The 24,744-nt window shown below is 41.9% G+C and overlaps 2 protein-coding genes across 20 annotated transcripts in view; both read right to left on the bottom strand.

The window, feature by feature from the left end:
• Positions 1-201: 201 nt before the first annotated feature.
• LOC105193513 (probable H/ACA ribonucleoprotein complex subunit 1) lies at positions 202-4,590 on the bottom strand. Its single transcript, XM_026135758.2, has one exon. The coding sequence runs from the start codon at positions 4,556-4,558 to the stop codon at positions 4,094-4,096; it is 465 nt and encodes a 154-aa protein (XP_025991543.1). The 5' UTR covers positions 4,559-4,590; the 3' UTR covers positions 202-4,093.
• A 56-nt stretch (positions 4,591-4,646) lies between these two features.
• The window catches only part of LOC105193515 (ELAV-like protein 3), a 47,086-nt gene continuing 26,988 nt past the window's right edge, over positions 4,647-24,744 (bottom strand). For 4 of the 19 annotated variants that reach the window (XM_039451896.1, XM_011157978.3, XM_011157976.3 and 1 more), the window contains 8 exons: positions 18,016-18,251; positions 15,948-16,051; positions 15,322-15,475; positions 13,532-13,570; positions 11,640-11,898; positions 8,073-8,114; positions 6,792-6,794; positions 4,647-5,021 (listed from right to left, as the gene is read on the bottom strand). In XM_039451896.1, coding sequence (XP_039307830.1) covers positions 4,697-5,021; positions 6,792-6,794; positions 8,073-8,114; positions 11,640-11,898; positions 13,532-13,570; positions 15,322-15,475; positions 15,948-16,051; positions 18,016-18,211 — 1,122 coding nt within the window. In that variant the 5' untranslated portion in view covers positions 18,212-18,251 and the 3' untranslated portion in view covers positions 4,647-4,696. Of the gene's footprint in view, positions 5,022-6,791; positions 6,795-8,072; positions 8,115-8,657; positions 8,920-11,639; positions 11,899-13,531; positions 13,571-15,321; positions 15,476-15,947; positions 16,052-18,015; positions 18,252-22,803; positions 23,609-24,744 lie in introns of those variants that run through there. The other 15 variants (XM_011157975.3, XM_011157974.3, XM_039451893.1 and 12 more) reach the window with 15 other exon arrangements.

Here is a 24,744-nt window from a genome sequence, read left to right as displayed (position 1 = left end):
GAATAATTATTATAATGGCAAATGTGTATTCGCATGTGTATATGAGAGAAACGTCCCAAAAAACAGACGTCTCGCTGATACAGAGAGGATGTTGTCGAGATACGATTCATCTCTCACGTATCTGCGTGAAACTACAGCTGTCAAGCATTCATTTTACACGGCAAGTGGCATCAGGATGCCATTAATTTATTCCCTATATTCTCAATAACGATCTACCAATATTCTATCGGTGCTCGCGTGACTACCACGCAAAATATATATATATATATATATCTCTCTCTCTCTCACATTGCGAATAAAAATCACCGTTCGCTCATGCGAATCAATCGAGGGAAACGCTTCATACGTGTCTGCACGTACGAACGCGTTGCTCTCTCTGTATTGCGACATTCGTACAATGGTGCTGCGATATAATTATGAGCGATGAAGACCAATCGTCGTTCGAACACCCTCCGATCAGCGAGTTTGCGCTTACGCGGCGACGTTTTAATGCCCGTCGACGCCTTAATTTGCACTAACATTCGAGATCTTGGCGCCTCGCCGATACTCCGTGTCCATCATTGAGTGATGAACTTGCGTGCGATTCGGCGGCGGTTCTGAATAAATAAAGTAATGTCTTAGAGAAAAAGAAAATCCACAACGCTCGTGGGAGTCGCACGACTTTTCCGAGGGACAGTATCCCTTGCCCTCGCACGTTTTCCTCGTGACTCCCGGACTAGACACAAAAAGGTACACATAAATAAGACAACATATATATTTTTTTGTTTCCTTGACTAAATCTATCCTTAACCGAGTATCGCCTAACTTGTAATTATTAAATACACGAGGCCCGCGTCCTCATGCTCGTCTCGCGCCATTCGGGGATCCGTCGATTTCAAATTCCAGAATCAGAAGTTATCCCACGATTGCGAGTTGGCGATTTTGCGGTTCGAGGACCGCTTATTCATACTTGTGAGAAATCACTCGAGAAAAGTGACGGAAGCGGGTGCGGAGAATCACTTTAACGTGATCTCTGCGCGCAATCGGAGAGAGAGTCACTTTCGAAAAGTGATTTCTGTACTTACAATTGCGGAGAGTCACGCCTTAAACCGTGGTCTTGTAAAATCTTGGGACGAATCCAAAGCTCTAAGCTGCTTGCAACACTTACAAAGAATCCTTCTAGGATTTTGTCTATGATACAATCACAATTTTAGTAAATCGAATCGATCCATCGTCACTCAAAAGAATGACAACGACAATCGCGCGAACGAGCATGAGGAATCTGGCTCGCTTGCTTCGCGCCGTTTTACTTAGCCGCGCTCGTTGTCTTCACCCCCTTCCCCCTCCAACTTTCCGGTGTCTGACATCTATCCTTTCTTAAATCTTTCTTCAAGCGCGGAACCGCACCGACGACGCGGCAACTTGCACATAGACTAGATACGTGATTCCTTAAATCTGATCTGAGATCGAACGTTAACCAATCTTGTCATTAATCCGTATCACATACCGGTCGCATACACCGTCCTCGAAGTACATGCAGGAACGGGGGAAGCTTTCTCTTCCGGAATTTTAAAGTTCTAAAGAAGTTCAATCTGTCAAGTATTTAACTTTTTGGTAATATCAATAAACGAGAATAATATCGATGTTCTACGATGGAAAGCTAAAGTGACGAGTGTTCACAACATCCGTTTCCTCTGCTTTATAGGACAATAACACCGCTCTCGTCATATTGATGTAATCCTCAATGTTTGGAAATATTTGACCACGAACGTCAAAACGTGCAATACTAATCAATAAGAAGCGTAAAAATCAAATGTAACGCTTAAGCGACCATGCGCTTTGAATCATTATTTTACATCTCACATATATTGTAAAAGCTGCATGTACATTTACACGTGAAAATTATTTTTGTTTTTTTTTTATTAGACAAGAAACTCGTTCTTTTTTTTATCATTATTCGTTTTCGGTAGTCACGAAATCTCACGGAGACCATAAAAGAATCGACGATTGCAAGAAAAGCTACGTAACATCTCGTAAAATGCCCTCTCGGACGGTGCATCCTCGCGGAAAATTGTTGAAAGTCAGAGAATCCGATCCTGCGAAAGCACATTTTTACTATCTATAATAAATACGTCTCGTAATAAAAAAAAATAAAAATAAAAATAAAAAATAATGAAAAATGAAAAAGACACATTATATACGCGCCTATATCATCGGCACGTATGCGCGGCAATGGAGACCACCTGAGTACTGACTAGCACTAGCAGAAGTGTAATAATGATTATATTGTGTTACGCGATTAGATCGCTTCGCGATCCCTCAGGCCGTGCTCTCTGCCTCTCTTTTTTTCTTTCTACCTATACCGAGCCCCGAGAATCCCCGTTCGCGATCCTCCGGGAGCCGCCTCGCCCGAAAATAAATACGTCCATACGTCGATGCTTATCAAACGGTAACATCATCCTAATTAAACTTACGGGGTTACATTAAGGTACACATCGTGCCCGCACACATGAAATCTCTTTCGTGCGATCGTACGAACACGTGAGTGCGAGCCCTGCCCCACAATATCTGATTTTCTTTTTAGTTTTTTCCTTTCCTCTCGATTACCATACGGCTCCCGCGCGCTTCGCATTCTTAAACCCTCGAAATCATTTTCATCCCCTTCTCTGCAACATTTCCTTTTTTTCCTTTCTTCGGCATTTCGTTCGTACCCTCACCGTCCTCCCAATCTGTTTCTCTCCCGTTTTCATCCACACGACGCTAATACTCTAAAACTTATACATAAAACGAGTATGTATAACCACCTACTACTAAGCACTGTGTGTGAGTGTTTCTCTGAGGTTTCATTCTTTTATACTCCCCTCTATCTTTCTTCTCTCTCTCTCTCTCTCTTTTGCTCTCTTTCACTCTCTCTCTTGCTCTCCCTCTCATCCGTTCTCTTTCTCCCGCATTTCGACGAGTTTTATCTCGTATGAGCGCGTCCCGAAATATTTTCTTCTACGACAACCCGCCGTTCTTAACACCGCGCGTTTTGGTGATCGTTCTACTTGTACGTGCAAGTGTATGTGTATGTGTGTATGTGTATATTAATTGCATGTCTGGTGTGTATATGATTCAGTCTCACAGCCCGATATCGTCGTGACTAACCCGGTCATGGATGTACATTAAGTAGAGAAAAAAAATTAAAAATAAAGAAAGATTGGCCGAAATGCCCGGCGGAGGCTCTCGACGCATTGTCAAATGCTAATCGAAGGGAAAGTCCTTTTTCTCTCTCTCTCTCTCTTTCTCTCTGCCTTTCTTTCTCGCTCTAATATCTCGTTTTTACGCCTTCCTCCTTCCTCGGAGCTTTAAGCTCTCTCCGTCCTGTCGTTCTGTCCCACGCGGACACCACTTGGTCCACAAGTACGCATTCGCGTATACATACATAAAATTGGCAATATGTATGTACATACAGGGCAGGGATAGGTCACTATACGAATAAGACTTAATCCGATTCGGTCTTTTTCTTTTAACTAATTCTTTCGTGTTAATCTTTCTATCATCCTCGCGCGTCGCGTCGCGTCGTCTAGTCGGCAAAATGTATGCCTTTGTAACTAGAAATGAGACTTCCTATTCGGCATCGTGCAACATGATAGCGGAAAGACGCGAGACGAAGGCAAAAACGCGCTTCGATCTCTTGCCCTTCTTATCAAATTATTTTCGATTTTACGTCAGCGAGACATCAAGTCTCCCGTGTCTTCGCGTGTCTTTTTCTTTCGCACGTTCAATCCTGACCGAACGCAAGGACAGAAAAGAGGAACTCGAAAGAGGAAGAGCGCAACGAGAAAAAGAAGGGGAATGAGAGGACACGAGAGGACTCGTTAATATCTTTTCCTTTTTTTCCTTTTACCTCCCTCCCCATTATTTTCCTTCGAGCTTTCTACACGCACAGTCCACGATTACAACATATCGGACAGTCGAACGATCCAACCTACTTCTCTCTAATTATCTCTCGCGCGGCCTTCTTTCCGTTTCCTTCATTCCTTCTTTCCTACCCATTTTTTGTTCTCACATACGCACGCATACGAACGCAAGCATACATATATCCCTCTTTCTCTCTCACACACTCCTCGCTCTACACTTTCTCGCTCTGCTGGAGCTTCTTGCTGCCGGCCTGCTGCTGACAACGGTTATTGTTGGGTTTGCTCTTCAGGGAGGTCTGTTTGGCTTGCGCGTGCTGACGCTGCTGTTGTTGCTGCTGCGTTGCCGTATTCGCCGCCGCCGCTCCCGAGACGGCAATCTCGATCGCCCGAGTGAGATCGTGTATGCGCGACGGTAAGCGCTGAAGGAACGGCTGTCGTTGGCCCTTGATCCCTCCGTGAAGGATACCACCACCACCGCCGCCGCCACCACCACCACCACCACCACCGCCGCCAACGGTGCCGCCGATTCCGATGTGGTTGTTGATATTGTTGTTGCCAATGACGCCGCCGCCGCCACCGCCGCCGCCCGGCATCTGGCCCACAGGACCTCGCTTATTGTAGAGGTGACCACCACCACCACCACCACCACCACCACCCGCCGGAATCGGCATCGACATCGGCAGTTGTACCACCGCCGCGGTACGTAGCAGCCGATGACGACGATGATGATGAAAGGGCGCCGCTGCCGCCGCCGCGTCCGCCGCCGCGGCCGCAGCCGCAGCCACCGCCGCCGCTGCTGCCGCTTGTTGCTCGTCCTACGCCGCCTTGCTCTTGTTCGTCTTGAAGCTGACCTGGAGCACGCGGTTACCCAGAGTGTAGCCGTTCAGGCTCTGTATGGCTACCACCGCCTCCTCGTAATTGGTCATCGTCACGAACCCGAAGCCCTTGCACTTGTTCGTCTGCAGATCGCGGATGACCTTGACCGATTGGACGGCGCCGAACGGCCCGAACAGCTGCCAGAGCACGTTCTCCTCGGTCTCGGGTGCGAGATTGTACACGAAGATGCACCAGCCGGCGCCGTTCATCGTGTTACCGGGTAGCATCGAGTTCGCGAGAAGGTCACCCGCCAGAGGACTGTACCTGAAACACGGTGGCCGGACCGGTCATTAAAGGGACACATCGTCGCCCGGTGGCCCGCGGCTGACGACGAGTCATCGGAGAGTCTCGATCGAACGATGCTGAAACGTGCTCGCATCGAATTAATCGGATACGCGAAACGGCGCGGCGAACAGCCGCCTGTATTACTGTCAAATTTCGCTCACTTTCGAGTCAAGAGAGTATGGAAACGAGTTTCTTGCTCACGATCATTTTCTACGAATTTGTACTGCACTGTAACAATTTATAGATTACAAATGTTTAGAAATTTTTTTCATTTCTTCAAATTCGATTGTAAAGACACTTGAACAATGAAGCATTCTTTTTCTAAATATACTTCGCGCTTTGATTTTATATTGTCATTCGCGTTCATTTGAAGAAGGGAGCACACGCTTGAGCACCGTTCAGTTCAGATTATAAATACTTGCTGATGTTTCTTTTCTCTGAATATATAAAAGAATATATCTATGTAAGATTTTACATTATACGCTACTCGCACAGTATATCGCAATCCCAATGAAATTAAACGTGTAAAAAAATACAAATATATATATATACATATATATATACATACTGATGTGAACATTTATTTCGCGTGACATATGTAATCGATCTTTTTCTTTACACAAACGACACTTCCGCAGACATCTACGTATGACATTGGCATGAAAAAAGTGAAAAAAATAAAATATATGTAAGGACCACGCGAGGACTAAATACTACGCAATTTACGCGAACAATGTATGAAATATAATAGTGATGGCATAAGTGACATAAATAAGGATAGCGTGCAAAGTTCGTTTATAAACGTATACTAGAAAAACATGCGTCACATACAAACGTACAAGTATTTATTTTAGTTCGTGCGATCACCGGAAAAATAAATGTGTGTATTTAATAACGTACATTTACAAATTAACATTGTGAAAATTTTTTTTTCTCAATTTCACACATAAAAAATATTACTCTATTTTGATAGTAAAATTTCAAGTACATATATAGACTGTGTCAAAGCAGCGCTTAGTCTGGTGGTTTCAAATTTTATCGACAACATTCACATTTTAGGCACATCGTGGTAAATAACGATGTGACAAAAGTAATGACATTGGAAGAATCATACGCAGATTTCTGTGCCTTTATGTAGAAAACTTTGAAGAAAAAAATAAATAAATAAATAAATAAATAAATAAACAAAAAGAAGAGTATACATAAAAAGGATTGAGATAAATAGTAATGCTCGTTCAAAATTACAAGTTATTAGATAACAAACAAAAGTAAAAAAAAAAGAAAAATCAAGTGAAATCACACGGAACGCGATAAAAGAAAATGTCACTTCATATTTTATATTTTATGCAGAGAAAATTAATAAATATGCGTTATCCGAATAACGATTCCTTAATCAAACGTAATGAATTCTTTTTTTCGAGGCATGCACTCTTTACAAGGATATAATATCCAGAAAAAAAGCAAAATTGGACAAAGGTATATTAATTGCTTCAACATTCATGCATTCACATGCATGAGGAAACGCATAGGTACAGAACGTGTTTCTTGAAACGCAAGCCAATCTCCTCGGATGGCGTTCTCTACGGTAGACGTTAATTCTTAAATGTGCGACAGAATTTTATTTTCTTTTTTTTGCTAGGCAGATAAAATTTCAGAGTACAGGAATGGAAGGTACACGTCCTATACGAGGGTATTTTTTTTTTACAAATGAGAAGGGGGATATTTACAGTTGTAAAAGTATCTACGTACCTACTTGACGTCACAAGCCGCGTTAAAACAGGGCACATCTCGGTGAGTACTCAGTATAATGCCGAGGCCACAGTAATTACGTATGCATTCGTCACGTACATTGTACGTTACACCGCGTAAGGTAAACGTGTGATACGTGTTTTTTTTTTACGTTGTACGCAGAGATATGTGCATCGGGTGACTATACGGACCGTCTGTGATTCAATTCCGTGTGTATGTGTTTGTGTGTCTGTGTATGGAGAGCCGGAAAAAAAAAACGATGGAATCTATAAGGACGAGGAAATGAAAGGAGTAACATCATCACGTTGCTTGCATGTGAGTTCGTCTCGTTGTTAACCAAGCATATGTACACATATGTACACGAGAGTATCTGCATTCAGTTTCTCTTTACATGTACAAGTACTCGAATTTAGAATAAGTACGTATCATCGAGAGCAAATTCGCTTATGTTTTCATGTAAACTTAATCTGCGGAGAATAAGTGAAATATATATTAAAAAATATTTTACATGTACAGGATTCTCAAATAAAATTTTCTCTGAAATATTGAATCAGTGAAACGTAATACAAGTCTCAATCTTTGCATTCAGAGAAATGTCAGTTTGAGATTATGTAACTACATGTATTTTTTTTTTTCAAAACGCCAAATTTTTTTACGTAAATTGTGTAATAAGAACAACAAAACTCTTATGTATTCTGAAAACTGGAATCGTTGCAAATACTACGGTGGCAAATACCGAGGCGATTTAATCATTATTAAAAAGATAAATTGCACTATGTAAAGAAGTAGGGGGAGAAACCAAGGAGGCTTGGTTGCGAAACGAGGAAAACGTGACGTCAACATATCTACCACTGTGTTTGCACAACTGAATAAAATGAAAATCAAAGCAAAAAGACGTGAAAAATGCAAAAATGGTGAAAAATGCGAAAGAATGGTGGGACTCCGTTACGAAACTACGTTTAAAGGAAATTAATAGCGAATATTTTACATGTTGAAAAAAAAGTGTTGGCGTAAAAACATTCAAGATCGGACAAGGTCACTTAAAAAATTCAAATAATGTTGACAAAAAATTATAAAAAATAATGTATTATCTCAAAGTTGTTAGTAAAAATATCATTTCGCGATGTGACTTTGACACCGAATTCGTAACGAGTCGACAAAGAAAAAAAAAATGTGAGTTAGTGAGAGAGATAGAGAATGAGAGAATAAAGCCACACAACGGAAGAGGTAACAAAAATTAGGAGTGGAATATGTAGCGGTAGTAACGAAAAAAATACTGACCTCTGTAAGCCTTTGTTAATGGCAAGCATGGCCTTGCCAGTGCTAAAACAAAACACAAAAAGAACAACGTAAGAAGAGAGATACTCCGGGATCGAGCCAAAGTCGGGGGATAAGTCGCGCGCTCCCTGTGTATTTCATTTTCTACCCTCTACGTAGCGGTGCGCTGTTATCCCAAACGGGACGCAATAAGGGATGCAATGCGGGACTCAGAGAAACGAAACGATAGTAGATATGTCGATATTCATTTTTCGATCAAAAATGTACAAAACATATCATTTAGAAAATAATACAATAATTGCTATTTTTGTAATTTCATATAATTTATCGCAAAATTAAGTAATATTTATGTCAAAGTATATAGAAAAAATAATTTACTTGGATAATTTTTTAATTGTTCTGATGAATAATCGACAGAATTCATTTTTTGTGAGACTCGTTCGATTCTCTGTTAGGAGAGGAAGCTAAGGAATTGCAACGGGATAAGCGCTATTTAGGTAAGACTATGACCGTATTTTCTAAACGACGACACGATAAACTCGATATCGTTAGAATCCTCAAGCATTCACAAATTTTTTTTCAACTACATTTTTTAATTAAAGGAAAAATATTATAAAAATTTGGATACTACGTTGTTAAGAAAAAAAGAAAAACATCCTGTTTTAATGTAATCGATATAATTGACGTCAAATTACATATATTTTTATTTTTGTAGATATTGCCAAAATTGTGGGAGACAGGCTGATTACTCTATTCAAATCTAAAATCATCAACTGAGTTTTGTCGTCCCAAATTTTTTCCAACATTGACACAGTCCAATTAACTACTGCCAGCAAGTTATCCTTCCACTCTGTTGGAAGAGAAAATAAAATAATGAGACAAAGCAACAACAAAGCGCAGCTGCACTCGGTTAGCGCTTTGTAATTATTGAAAATAATCGAACGATCAATGTCTGTGACGAGTCTCATGGAGAATTTCGCTAGCTCTGTATCTCGAATCTATAGACATACGAATAGACTCTGACACGTGCGATCAATGAAGATGTATAGTGCGTGTATCGTCTCCTTTGTACTAGAGCGAAAATTTGCGAACATACGTATATATATCACTCTCGATAGCGAGCATCGTGACTTATGCGTATTATGTAGGAGGCTCGAAACGAAAGAGAGATGATAAATTGTGAGTGTCGGTAGTCCTTCGATCCTATAACCGATATTTGTCGTCAGACGTCTGACCAAGCGAACAATTACAAATATTTCTATAATTTCATAATATATCATTAATAATTTGCCAAAATAAAGTATTAAAAGTGACGGCAGATATCGATATAGAATGTAAGACTATGTGTACGTTTTGCTCCTCCGTGTTTCGAGAATGGCCAAAGATCAGCTTACGTTTTCAAGTCAAATTTATGCATTATTTCGTTTCTCTGCATTCGATTGATTCGTAGAATAGATTATGCACATCTGTCTCTCATCTACTGATCGCTGGCCTTGAAAATGAAAACTAAAAAAAAGGGGTAGGAGAAAAGTAGCATAAAAATCAAAGTCTACGTAAACAATGAAAGAAATACAACGGCGAGTACAAATAAGGGAGAGCCAGCCGACGTTCTCTTTTTTTTTTTTTATTCAGCAAAGTTATACGAACGTTACCGAGCATAGATCTATAATTTGATAAGGTCATGGAGCTTTCCGATCGACCTTGACAGGTTGTTTCGTCGATATGCAAGTTTAATAGAGTCGTATCGATTGCGAGAAGACCTTTGTAAGAGGCAACGCCGATTCTCTGTGGATTGTTTGTGCCGAAATATTTTATATACCTTTTCGCAAACCTTTTATTCCGAATGATGTAGTATTTTGCGAACGCGTTAACGTTATAAAATCAGCGCATATAAAGATTACACTATATTTTTTCAGTGTTAACTAGTCACGGTAGAATATATTTGAAAAATTAGCTAAACTAAACTCTCTCAACGTCGTCATTGACCGTTCCCCTGTTGTAACTAAGTAAGAATACGAAAAATACTGTATCTAAAAATTACCGTGTAAGTTAACACAAAGGTCTAAGCCATAATTTCCGAAAGTAACAGAGCGTGCACAGTCACAATTGAAAAGAAAAGACAAATACGTTAATGCATACATAGTTTGAATTAGAATCGGATGGTATAGGAGAAGGAGGAGCCTTGTGCCGAACAATTCGATAAATGTGGAGATAACGATGACTGTCTTGCGATCGATTGATCGACCGATCGACATAAATAACCATGTTTGATTCATTTTACACGCGAACAAAAAACGTTAATAAAACAGTACAAATAGACTTTCATTATTGCAATCAATGTGTAACATTTTTATATTTATCATTATTATATTTATACCAATTATTGTCAATATTTTCTCTTTTTTTTTTCAGCTATGCTGAGACTTTCCAGGTCGCAATAATAAAGCCTAATATTGCACAATACCATGCATTTTCTGTAAAAAAAGTAATTTTTCCTCGTATTGAAAATAAAAAACCATATTGTTTTGTAATACTAAGATACCATTAGAATAGCAAGGTCTTGTGTTTATATATGAACAATCGATCGATCTAATCGAATAATTTGTGTTTGTATATTTTGTGTGTGTGTGTGTGTGTGTGTGTGTGCGCGCGCGCGCGCGCGCGTGTGTATCAAAAGAGATAATAGAAGGAAGAAGACGAATAGTATATGCTAGATAGAGATAGTTTTTAGATATAAAAATAAACCAGTAAACTGGACAATTGGATAGATAGAGGGACGAATATAAGGAAAGACCCATGGATTAATAGAGATAAATAACTTAATAGAGAGAATTGGTATAGCTGAAGAATTATTAGATAAATTAATCGACAGCGAAACGGAAGAATGAAAAGAAAGAAAAGCGAGAAAACGATGTGCGACCGATTAATCGCGGTGTTTAATTCGCGTACGGTTGCAAACGATGCAAACGAGGCAGAGTTGGTGAAAAATTGGAATAGATTCAAAAGAAATATTTATTTAAAGGATACGTGTACAAAAAAATATTATTTTTTAAGTATTTTGTGCAGCAAATATAAAAAAAGCAAAAAGTGCGTATCGTTTATTTATTATTTTCTATTCTTTTCACAATACAAAATAGAAAATAGAGAAAACTTGTTTATTTTTCTGTATTTTCTATTTTGTATTATTAAAAAATAGAAAGTAGTAAACGAACGATGAAAAAATTGAAATGTAAAATAAATATCGTAAATGTTAATTACTATTTGCTATTTTCATATTACTTGTTTTAAATAAATATTTCTATTAATATTTTCTATTTCAACTATTTTCTCCAGGATTAGCCCCAGAACATCGGCAGCGCATTAACAACCGCGAGAAATCGTTCTCGGCGCAACATCATGTCCAAGAAACGGAAACATGTAACGAAAGCCATGAGAGAGGGTAGAATGAAGCGAAAAGAGAGGAAGAGAAGAGAAGAGAAGAGAAGAGAAGAGCAGAAAAGAGCAGAGCAGAGACGAAAAGTTAGAGATAGTGAAAATCCTTGGGTAGAGCGAGTAGAGGCGAGTAGGTACCTGGATAGTGGCGACAGTGGAATGTACCTGAAGCGGCCGGTCGGATGGTGGATTGGCCCGCCGAAGCGCCGCGTGGCTTGTGGGGCGAGATAAGCGGCCAACGGCGGTATCGCCTTGTTGTTGTTGCTGGGATTGTTGGCGAATTTGACGGTGATCGGCTCCGACGAGCCCTTCGGGATGGTGCCGTTCAGCTCTTGGATCGCCCGCTCGGCCTCGACGCGCTGGTCGAACCTTATGAAGCCGACGCCCTTCGACAGGCCTGTCGAGAGGTGCCGAGGTAATCGGCGGAACACACAAGATCGCATCTGGTTATTGCTGCCGACGCGCGACGACGTTCGCGTAAACGTTCGCCGCAATCGCCTCGCGTCTCGCGTCGGCTTCGTAACAACCGCTTCCCGATCACTTTTCTTTTCTCTTTCCGATCTAACTACTGACAACTAGCGAAAAGGCGAACAGCAAAAATCAATTTAGAGGACTTGCGACTTTCCCTTTTCTATTTTACCGTAACGTCCTCGTATTATTGTACTCGTTGCGCTTCCTTTTTACGCGTCATTATTAGCGAGCCTCTAACTAGCTTTTCCGATGTGTCAAATTATCACTTCGTTGCACTTGGATCATAGAAAATGCATGCGGAACAGTTCACATTTCACATATTGCGGTGCATGTTTTCCTGCGTTCAGATATCATCGAGAGCAGCGACAAATTACGAGTGTAAATCGCTTATCTCTCGGTAACAATGGAAAGTCACGACGACTCTCGAGTTACACGTCGCGTATTATAAACTCGAGAAACGTTAAGCTTACTTTATTTTTTTAATCTTTTTTTTTATTGTTTTTTTACACAGATAAAGTGAGTGGTTCGGTGCGCGCAAATTCGTTTCTTTACAAACACACAGACGATGTTTCGTCGGGTGTGATTTTTATCTTTTTGTCTTTCTTTTAATTCTCTACTTTACCGTAGATCTATTCATCAAACGCGGTCTAATGTCGATTGATAACGGGTAGACAGGAACGAAAAAGTGAGAAAGTGAGAGATAAAGAAAAGTGATATAAAGAGAAAGAGAGAGATAGAGATAGAGAGAGAAAGAGAGACAGAGAGAGAAAGAGAAAGAAAAAGAGCAAGTATATTTTCGACCGCGGACACATGTCGATATAATCGAGAAATCGTAATAGCAAATCATAATCATAACGAATGACAAAAAGCGTAAAGAAACAAAAATGGCGCTCGGGGGGAACATTGGATGCGCGCATCATCTGTCGTTGCACGACAAAGACGGAGATACAATAAATTTTTTTTTCTCGTCTTCTCCTTTATATTCGGTCTTTCTAAAATCTCGTATCAATTTTAAATTTTGCAGTCGAGTTAAGTTGCTAAGAAAAATGTAAACAACGCAGAACGTTTCACGAAACATTAAACAGCAATACTTAAAATTTAATATTTCGCTAATTTTGAATTTCGTGCAGCCAAATTTAGTAATATACGCACAATGTAAAATTTCAAAGTTCTTTGTTGAAACGCGTCGCCGGAGTTGCAAATTAATTTTGACAAAACGTCGTTAATAGGCAAACGTGAACGGATGTTGGTCGAAGGTGACATTCAGTTGGCGTGATTACAAATCGATTTTCGATTCCGAGCGACGCTCGATTACACCGCGAGGAAAACCGGCGTACTACCGTACTGCGTTGTGTTTTATTTAACGACGGCGACGACATTGACGACGAGGTATATACACGGCTGCACGTAACAAAAACAAAAAGAAAAAAAAAAGAAAAAACGAGGCCGCACAGACGAGAGACGCGCGCATCACAGATCGAAATAAACGGCTGCTTTTCATCGTTTCAGCTAGAGGACGTAATGAGGGAAAAGAAAAAAGAGATTTGTGATTTACGTACCGGGCAAATTGTCTCCGCCGCCGGTCACAAACTGTCGTACTAAACAGAAACGGAAAAAATCATATCTCGTTAAAATCCAACTTGGCAGCACACGCGATTCGCTCGCCCCTGTGATACGTCGGCGGTTTTGGGGGATGATAAAACGTGTTTGCGCGAGATAAGACGGAGTGAAGAGGTTAACGAAATAAATAACACAATAAAAGCGAAACAAAAATAACGAGTCTCATGCTCGCCGAATCGAAAAAAAGCAACATCCGCGGGTCATAAATGAAGAAATTTAGTATTTACAATTTTTGTTTTTTCATATCAACAAAATAATTCGAAACAATCTGTGGAAAGTAAGAATGTGTACAAATTAATTAATTAATATTTGATGTTGACAGTAGGGTGTATTGCAATCATTTTTCTGCACATCTACGAATAATATAAAAAATAAAAAATTACACGCACACGTGAAAGTATGAAACCAAAAGGGTCTAAAAAATTATGTAAATCGTTAACAAAATAAACAAATTCCTTAAATTTTATTTGAATTGTTATTCAGTGTTTCAATTATCGTTACTGGATGGATATTTGTTGCTTTGGCATTTAACATTTTGCACGATAGCGGAAAAATGATATCGTTTTAAAGAAAATAACAAAAGTGGGACGAGCACGTATACAAGGGGCGAGCGGATATCGTGTAAATTACGCTATTTCAGATCTTAATCATATAAAAAGCGTGAGCGCCAAAAGGGGGAAAAATTCGGCGTATCGCGCGTGTTCACTTTTGCGGAGATAGGAGAAAAAGCGACATTGGACGAACGTAAGTCTCGGAGGGGGAAAAACGAAGCAAGCCTGGGATGGTAACCGGATAATAAAAAAAATAAAAATAAAAAATAAAAAAATGATGACAAGATGGGATGATGACGATGTGAATGGAGGATGGGAGGATTGAAAAGTGAGCACGGTGAGGAAGCACGAAATTAAGATCGAGGTGGAGGCCATGAGGCTTTTGTGCGTGCAACTGGGCTGGCCAGGGAGGAGCATTTGCAATAAATAAACCAAAGACGCAAACGAAATCCAACTCGGGAAGGTTCGTCGACTTAAAAGCGAGAGACACTTGCGCGACACTTTGAGCTGTCATCATACTCGTCGTCGGTAGCGTGTAGCTAGTAGCTAGTCCCACCGAGAACCAACTTGCGAAGTGTATATGCGAAGCTGAATACTCGTGAAATCATTGCTCTTGGTGCTCTTCGAATGAGGAAACATGTGGAAGAGTGTGTACAGGCGAAAGAAAACATAACCAAGTGAAACTGATACGATCTCGTTCGCTCAACAAAATACTTATTATCGTCATCGTTTCAACGTGAGCTACTCTTTTACTCGCATTTTCCTTGTCGTTATCGTCTATTATGGCGCACCGACCCACCCTACAAACGGACTCTAAAACCCCATGGCCTACGCACCTGTGTGATCTGGATGAAATTTTATTTGAAACTCCACCGGAGATTTCCAATTTTGTCGCTGTCTTAAATATAGCTTTCTCGCACTTTCGTCATATTGCAAAGTTCGTTTCAGCGCGGACGGAAACAAGTTAGTTTAATCGGATCTAGGTCGACTGTGAGAAAGAAACCGCACGAGGAAATATTTCAAACGGCGGAGAGTCTGTCTCGTGACTCTCGTCACGTTTGCGGGTAATTTATTTCGCGTTGTCGGATGAAAAATTGACAAACGGTCGGAAATATATATTCATCGCGGAAAGCTCGCTCCCATATCAATTATGGACAGGCGGATTTGCGTAGACTTACCGGTGATGTTGTCGCACAGTATCCGCGACGTGATAATTCTGCCGTAAGGACTGAAGAGATTCTCCAGATCTTGCTGCGCCATATTTTTCGGCAAGCCGCTGACGTACAGATTCGCGCCTTTGATCGCCTCGCTGCTCGGTCTCGCGTACGACACCTAGAAAAACAAAGAAGAGATCGCGTTCCAAAAAAATATTCCTTCGCATTATCCGAGAGCGATAAAAACGATGGGATCAACGTCCGTCGTCGTCAAGCACCGGAGGTGCTTGATATTTTATCGGACGCAAGTAGGAAAAAGGGGAGAAAAAATCGTGCCCACGCGATTATCATCGCTTTATTCTTGTTCGCGCGCGATAAAATCCGCCCGAATCCAGGCCAACCTATTTATATTGCTGCATTACCGCCCTACACGCTCGCGTAGATGCATTTAGCATTCTAGAAATCGGATAGAAACGCCTTGCAAAGTAGTCGACTGATAAAAATAGACTATCGATTTCGAATATCAATGATCCGTGACTTGTCAAGAAAAATCATTCATTTTATTGCGGAAAGTTTCTACTTGAAATAATCGCGCGTTACAGGGATTGCGAAGGAGAACAAACGTCTGGATAACTGCAGTCTATACTCACCTTAATGGTTTTGTTCTGTAAACGAAGACCATTGAGCGTGTTTATAGCCTTTTCGGCATCTTCAGGCCGGTGATAGTTGACGAAACCGTAACCCAAACTCTGACCTGCAAGCAAAGACGCGTGGCTCGATCAACATCACGTGTCGTTGAGATTTATTTTCCAAAAAAAAAAAAAAAGGTAGATCGATCGTTTTGCTCTCGCTGCGAATAAACGTCTCATCGGCGTCTTACCGACGAATAAGACCTTTTGTTTATGTCTGAATATTTATGTATCGACTAGAATAATCGCATCGGAGCGATAGTTGTACGTGCAACGTCAACTTCAATTTCCCCGATTCGTCCCGAAATCAATTTTATGAATGGCGTAGTGGCAAATATATCAACGAGTAGTTGGCGAAATGCCTGAAGCAGCGGAAACTGCAAGAACATATAAATATATTGTTTTTCAGCTTTAGCTGAGAAAACGATTTCAAACTCTTTCGGATGACTTTGTTCCAAAACAACGGAAAAAGTTAATTGAATCGATGCATCAATACTACTTTAATTAATTTTCATTAATTTAAATTAATTATTTTCAATTAAATCTATAAGAAAGCTTCTCTCTCTCTCTCTCTCTCTCTCTTTCTCTCTGTCTTCCGTTATATCTAATAAATTCAAGATACTCCTTGCACGCGGATGTTTTTAACATGACCCAACAGAGAGAAACTGCGAGAGAGGCGGAGGAAGAATAATTACGAGTTTTCGACGGAACGAGGGAAAAATTGTCCCGAACGTAACGATGTGCTTATCGCGCGTGGTGATAAACGACGTGGTACGGTACTGTTACTCTGCGGCGGTGAAGTCGAGCATAAAGCGGCAAATCTTCAAACCAAACGCCGCCCCCGCTCTCGCTTTTCGCGGTGGCTCAAAATAGCGCCGCGACGTCTATACACGTGCTCGTCTCGCCGCCACTGCATTGAATATACCCGGCACGCATGTATCCGAATTACGCTAGATTACGCGTACTCGAGATATATATACATACATGCATAGAGAGCGAGCGAGCGAGCGAGAGAGAGAGAGAGAGAGAGAGAGAAAGGGCTTTCCATTTCGTAACACAAGTGGACATAAACGCTGATTTAAACTTTTTGTCTCATTAATACAAAAAAAGATAAAACGATACGGATTGCTTCAAATCGTCACCAAATGAAAAGCACCCATTACAATGGCGAGTTACGCAAAATGATCAGTTGGAGACTTGTACAAGTCGCATTATATAAACAATATGCCAGTTTTCGACAAGAGTTACTTAATTGAGCCACTCATAATTATCATCTTAACGAAATAAAAATCAGAGAAAATTGATTCAAGTTACAAACTAATTATATGTGTAGTAAATTAGAAAATTTAAAAATTAGGAAATTTAAGAAAACAGCCAATTTTTTTGAGAGATAAGTGTTTGTGGAGAAAAAAAAACAGGAACATTTGAGCAATTGTTAATAACGCAAAAACAAGTATGTTTTAGAAATTATTAAATTTTTACTTTTTTAATAAAATCATTTTTTAACGATTTTAAAATTATTTGATAATTATCTTCATGGTTCAATTTATCCCTCAGGATGACTCAACATGCCCCATAAATGGGGTACATTGAGCAACTCTGCCTCTCTGTATTCAACATCAATTTTTTCTCGTTGAGAAAATATATTAAGACTCTATGAGTGTTTAATTATTAAGGTAGATTAAACAAGGTTTTAAAGCAATTATCATTACTCTATCGTAAATGTATGAAAAGTCACAACAGTTTAAAGAAAAAGTGGCTCACAATTAGCCCCGGTCTACCTTATTATTCGAATTATTTTTAAAATAATACGAGTTTTTAAATTCTCACCAACGTCGCTGATAGCGATACATCGGGTTTCATATTTTGAAACTATATACATGATTTTTAAAAATGTAATTTAAACGTAATTAGAGTCGTGTCTTCTAATAGCGTCATTTAAACACTATTAACATAAACCGCTTTTAAAACATTTGTTGACTCGAAGTTTAAACGCTTAGCGCGGAAAATAAGGAGCACTGAATCTTACCGCTGAGCTTATCACGGATTAGCTTGCAGCTCTCGACCTCGCCTATACTGGAGAACAGAGAACGAATCTCATCCTGTGTCATGCTCTGCGGCAAGTAGTTTACTATGAGGTTCGTTTTCGACTCTTCCTGCGAGGTCTGTCCGAGGGTCGATCCTCCGTTTTGTTGTACGACTGTGTCCATTCCGTTCGCCATCATTGCAATCCTCTAACGAGTCGTCCTTAACTATGTACGAAATCTGCAAACAGAATACGTTCACATCACGTTAAACTGTGATTCAGATACTGCCGACAAATATATATGTATAATAATTACAACTGCAATAACAAACGGATCGTTTGTATTGAATTTTATTTAGAGAATTTAATATAATACGGAATTCTTGTGGAGAATTATAGCATCGCATACTGCATATTTTCTTAAGACGTTAAAACATACTTTGGGAAGTTTTACTTTGAAAACACAGCAAATACGAGTAATGTCGCAAGGCAATGACAGAACCCTAGACGGCATCGGTGTAAACACGAAATATCGAAGGACGTAAAAACAACGGTGCACAAGACGCTCCTTGACGTTAGAAAGTCTAGTGAGTCGCCTCGAGTTTTTGTACAACTTCTACCATGAACTTAAAACAGAACGAATAAAAGTTAAACAAAAGAAGCGACTTTATTTTAAAAATCAAAATCGATACAAATTTTTATTTCGGTAATTCTTAAAAAAATAAAAATTATTGAATAAATAAGATACATGGAAATAAATTGTTGTAATCTATAATTTTTATAAAAAAATTTAGTCTTATTGAAATAAAGACTTTGTTTATCGCAGACATGCTTTGTATTAAAAAGATCGATTTAAAATCATAAATATTACAAAGAAAAAAAATAAAAAATAAAAAAAAACAAAACGTAATGTTCACGATTTAATCGTGTAAATCTGAAGAACAACTTTCCAAACGTAGCACGAAAGGGACCAGCGGCGATTTGGAAGAGTTTTGGGGTAACGTCCGATACGAACTCGGGTAATTTAAAGGGGCCGACGACCCCCGTTGTCATTTAAAGGGCTGAAGACCCTCTCATCTCCAAACTACGAAGGCACATCGAGTGCTGTATAAGCTTACATACGTGGTGTTCAAAACATATGAAATTGGTGCTCATATAAATAATGTCTCAATATCAGAAACTTTTTATAATAAAGATTTAATTAGAGACTTGATTAATAAAATACATTTGCAAAAAATGGCAATTAATATCAATTTTTTTTTTCAATTGCATTTGTTTAGCACATGAAAGAAATAGTTCCTAAATTATATTCGTTGCATCTTTGACCTAAGTATATAAAAATAAATTCGAGCAGATAATCATCGTCGTTATCATCTATATAAGCCAAGAGATAATTAATTCGGAATTATATCCATAATTAAAAACGAGGCGATGCTACCGATTTCATGGAAAAGTTTTAGTGGTGAGAAAATGTCGAGATAAATTATATTTTTATCGAAATACATTTTTACAGCTACTTAAAGATATTTTTAATTCCAATCAACTTTCGATTAAATATATTCAAGAAAATTTTTTGAGATAAATTCAAAAGTGAAGTACGCGCCAGGAGAAAACGAGTTCACGTCCTAATTACAATTGTGAGAACAATTCGGGGCAAACTCTTTCGCGCGGAGCACCCGGTACACGCGCGCGCCAAAGTGCAAAGGGAGAAACAGGAACGAAAGAGGGAGAGACAGAGGCAGAGCGAGGAAGGGGAATCACGTATACGTATGGCAGCTACCGTAGGGTGCCAACCGCGCTGTTCACGGCGAGTATACATGCATACACACGCATACAGCTGCGCGACACGACGCGCGTTTATCAGTCGGCACGAGCCACCGACTCGTACATTTTTATTCTGTCCCACTCTCTTTTTACGTACGGCTCCCCTCTCGCCACACGCGCGTCCGTCCTGCTCCCTTCTTCCCTCTTACGTTGAGGCATCAGCTGTCCTTCAGGGCCTTCCCCACTGGCTCGTGGTGGTCGCCACCCTAAAAACCGAGCTGTCCGCGGTGCCGCCGGGTAACAGACAGCTTTTATTACGGCTGCCGGACTCCCCTTCCCCCTCTCCCCCACAACTTTTTGAAACGGACTGGACGATACACGTACCGGTCATCGTGTATGGAAATATATGTGCGATTGCACGGGACAACGATATACGCCGTACTTCCCTTGTTTACGTCAAATGCAGCGATGGTTAGCACGCGTTCGCGCGTCTCCTTCACTTATGCGAATATTAAGGCCGAAATAGAGTACATTTAAGAAGTCTCGTGTACTGTACGATGTGTGTAAAGACGACTGAACCAACACGTGCGTGATAAATGGCACATTTTTACATAACGAAACGAGACGAGAGCATTCGAAGTCATCAAGAATATCGAGAAACGATAACAGATGTTATACTTTTTATATTCTCGACGGTATCTCTAATACAATTCGGTTTTTAAACGCGAGCGAGTAGTCTCTCGCCACATCGTCACTTTAATGTTTACGTATGGAAGTAGGAGGAAAGAAGATTAATCAATTCGCCCGGTTGTTCGTCGACATTGTCAGATCTCAAGTAGCGAGGCAAATTCGATTGCGACGCAAAGGCGTGACGAAATCGCGGATAAAAAAACACTCAAGTTTTCGATGTTTACGACGACGAAGGAAACGTGTATTCGCGGAATCGAGAGAGATGTGTAAACGCGGGGCGATCGCTCTTTCTCGCGTCCCCTTTGTTTACGAAGGCGGCTCGCGCGGCGCGCGGCGCGATAAAAGCGTCGCTCTGCCGCTGCCGGCCGACTCGCAGGAGGCAGAAAAGTCGCCACGGTGCGCTTTATCGCAGCCCCGGCATCTTCCTCCGGTATCGATCCGCGCGCGGCGCGTTGTTCGCCATCGCGATATATTTTCGGATCCGACAATGTCGAAGGCGGGAGAGAGCCGCCCAAGCCGCCGCCGTGCTGGCTCACATTGTCGCGCGCAACGGGAAAGCGTATCGCTCCGCTCTCTGACTTCTGAATCTTCGTTTCATTGTCGTCACCCGGATGACAATGACGTGGGACGCGTGGACGCGTGGACGCGCAACGAGGGGAGGGACGGCGCGGCGCGGCGCGGCGGCGAGCGTGACCCCTCGACGAAACTTTGAGAAGCCCCCGCGCGCCCAGCGGGAGATAAAAAAATTTTGCTAATTAAACGGCAGAGTGAACGCGTTGGCAGTTTTCTAATTAAATCTTCATTAACTTTTCTCGTCACGCTTTGCTGAGGTACAATAATCTTCGAAAAAGATCGGATTAAACGATGTTTCCACCTAATCTCTCAGCCACGTTATAAACGAGATTATACAAATTGCGCATAACGCGCGTATCGATGTGTCATCAGCGAGTGATCAGCGAATGCATGCGAAAACGCTTAACTGCTAAACTAATGTAATCATAAAAATCATTTTCGCGCAAACTGAAGTACACCGAAGGAAAACCAGATGGATGCCCGGTGAGTTATTTCGAAACAGCCCGGGACTATCGATCTGGCGAAATCGATAGAACGGAAATACCGTTTTATTCTGGTAAATGCTACCCTGTTATTTCAATTTAGCGGTCTCTATCTTGTCGCACGATAGTAACGCTCGAGTGTCTGGATTATAGTAATAATCTCTTGTCTAACTCGAAATCAAATTTTTTGTTTCAGCATTATTCGAGTCTAACCATTACGAAGATACTCGTATACGACGACCGCTCCGTAATCGTCGATTACTCGTGATCCGAGTCTCGCTTTTCGAGAGAGACGGAGTGCGCTCGACCAAGCGTCGAATCGCTAATTTCCGAATCGAAAAGAAAAAAAAATGTCCATGAGAAATCGATCGAGAGGGATGTTTATCGTCGTTAACAGGATCGACGAAGAGGAGACACGAGTGGTTAGGCTCAGTCAGCGAGCAACGGTCTCGCGGGTTAAAGTTCGGTTTGCACGTACGCCGCGAGATAGGATCTTCGGCCGGTGGCCAGGTGGCCATGGCGACGGATCGTGAAAATCGCGTGGCCGGGGCCGATCAATACGAGCACGGCTCCTCGTCAGTCCCTGTGCCTTGCTCTCTCACTCCTTCGCTCGCCCGGCGCGGCGCGCTCCGTGTGAGAGAGAGAGAGAGAGAGCCCCCTTCCCTGCCATCGCGTATCACCGCCCCTGCGCGGTGTTTCCGAGGGAGACCCCTCCCGCGCGCGCGAAAAAGCGGCTCGTATACGCGGTGTACGAAAGTACGTGCGCGCGTATGTAAACGCAGGGCGTTGGAAGGGGAGAGCGCGAGCGCGCACGCAAAAGAGAGAGAGAGAGAGAGAGATGGAGAGAAGCCGCGCGGTCGCGCGAAAGGAACGCGACGTATGAGATTCGCGCACGCACGAGGGCTTTCCTCCTCGTTGGGGAAGAAAACGCGAGACGAGATGCGGCGCGCGTGACGACACGTGCTCCCGAGACGTGTGTCGGAAACGCGAGAGACGACAAGTGCTCGTCGCAGACTTATCTCTCCCCTCCAACCCTCCTGCCCATCCGGTGAATCGACTGTCCCCTTCTCTCTATCTCGCGATGATCGATTCACTCCCCCGGGGTCCTTCGCGCGTTCTCTCTCTCTCTCACCCTTCCTCTTCTTTCTCTCTCGCACCTTTACGCCTCTATCCGTCTAATACTTGAATACGCCAAACTTTGCGCACACATGCACACACACACACACACACACATACACATATATACGACATACACGCAGCGACATTATTTATTTTCCGGTACCTGATATTTTTTATTATCTCTCTTTTCTCCCTTCTCCTTTCCTTCCTCTTTTCGCCGGTGTGGGATACCTGTCACCTCGTTTCCCCTCTCCCGTCTGTTGTGTCGCACGCGAAACCGAGCACCGTGCGCGGGCGGTTAGCTCTAGAGCGAGCCGCCGGCTCCCTTCTTCGTTTCACACCTCCGCTAATGTGCACTGTTATCACGCTACTGCTCTCGCACCACTACCCGGAACAGAAGGGGAAATCAATGAAAGTAAAGTACGACGCGAGCGCTCGTAAACCGGCATTTATGCACACCGCCTGACCACCGTTCTCGGTGCACTTGGTAGTAGCGACGGGCGACGGCCGCGTATCGACATCGACACGGCGGTGGCTGCTTTCGGCGTAGAGACCCGAAGACGCGAAGGGGCGAGAACGCGACGACGAGGGTGGTGGTGGTTGTGGTAGTGGTGGTGGTGGTGGTAGTAGTAATAGTAGTAGTGATGGTGGTGACGGTGGGAGGGAGGGAGGGAGGGAGGGAGAACGCGACGACGTACACACGGTGTGCGACCCGGCGTGAGAGAGTGTACGGCGTTCGTGAGCGGCGTAATATACACGCGCGTGTATATACGACGCGACGGAGTCCACGAGCGAGTGGAACGGAAGGGGGTTGTGAAAGGGTTCCCGGTCGCGAGAAACGGTCGCGAGAAAATTAAAGCTTGAAACACTAGACTAAGAAAAAACGGAAAGAACAACACGACACGGGTGGAGACTGCCTACAGACTGAGCATTCCGCTCGTCTCGAAGCGGCTTCGCCCCGTTCGCCCCGTTCGCTCGCGACGCTCGGCTGTCCTCGGCCACCCTCGATCGTGCTCGGGCCCGCGCGCGTTCGACTCGCGCGTGCGCGCGCCCGCGACGCGACGCGACGCGACGCGACGCCGCGCCGCGCCGCGAACCCTTTTCCAAACCATCCATGATTCGCCGCCCCGACGCGGCGCAGCGGCACGCACGGAGACGAATTGCACGCGCGGGGAAAGGGAGAGCTCGGCTCGCTCGCTCGATGATCCAAGTACATACGCTAATAAGTTAGGGATATGCATACGCCCGAAATTCTCTCGAATCGCGAAACTTATCGATCGCTCGTCGAGCGCTCGAAAGCTGAGCTCGACGAGGATAATCGGATCTGGCTCGATTCGAATTTTTTCTTTCGCGGGTACTCGCGCACGTTCCTATTAATAAAACTCGTGCACAGGCTCGCGCGAGCTCGAATCAAACTGTCTCTCGCTTGTTTGCACACGGAACTCGCTACGCGCGATTTCGACTCGATTTCGAATCGATTCCATCTTCCCGCGAAGTAAACTCGATAATAAACAAATTCTGCACATTCATACGTGCAATTTTTGCAGATATCTCAAAACTAATTAAATTGCCCGGATGCAGCATATAGAAATTTGTTTCATGTTATTAATTCACCAAATTATAATTTTGAAGGAAAATGCGATTGGAAATGAAAACTTTGGCAGGGATGCATTTCCATTAAAAATATGAAATTTTAATTTGTGATATAAAACGAATTCCCAATATCTAGACAATTAAAGTCGTTGACTGTATACAAGATTATCTTGTTCATTTAATGTTATTTTGCTGCAAATTTATTATATTTTACATTTTTTTAAGTAAAAACAAATATAGATAGAGATAAAATAGAATCGGCGTTTTGTTACAATTGTATTTAAACACATTTTTCAATCTGATCTTGTTAATGACAAATCAAAAAATTTTCAATTTGAGCACAAATTCGTTTTCAATGGAAAGATATATTCCTGACAAGTTTTTGACAGGTTTTCATTTATTATAATTGATATTTCTATTTAGCGAATTTGTAGCATAAAATAAACTCCCAATATCTTATGCCCGAACAATTAGGGATTCGCGACTGCAACTTACAATTAATGAAAGAGAT

This window comes from Solenopsis invicta, chromosome 7, assembly GCF_016802725.1.
Source record: "Solenopsis invicta isolate M01_SB chromosome 7, UNIL_Sinv_3.0, whole genome shotgun sequence".
NCBI classification, from domain to species: domain Eukaryota; kingdom Metazoa; phylum Arthropoda; class Insecta; order Hymenoptera; family Formicidae; genus Solenopsis; species Solenopsis invicta.
The sequence above is the reverse complement of the archived record's forward strand: the minus strand, read 5'-3'. Positions and strand labels throughout refer to the sequence as shown.

What these genes read in the sequence shown, in the direction of transcription:
- LOC105193513 (XM_026135758.2), bottom strand. Translation starts at nt 4,558, where the DNA reads ATGTCGATGCCGATTCCGGCGGGTGGTGGTGGTGGTGGTGGTGGTGGT.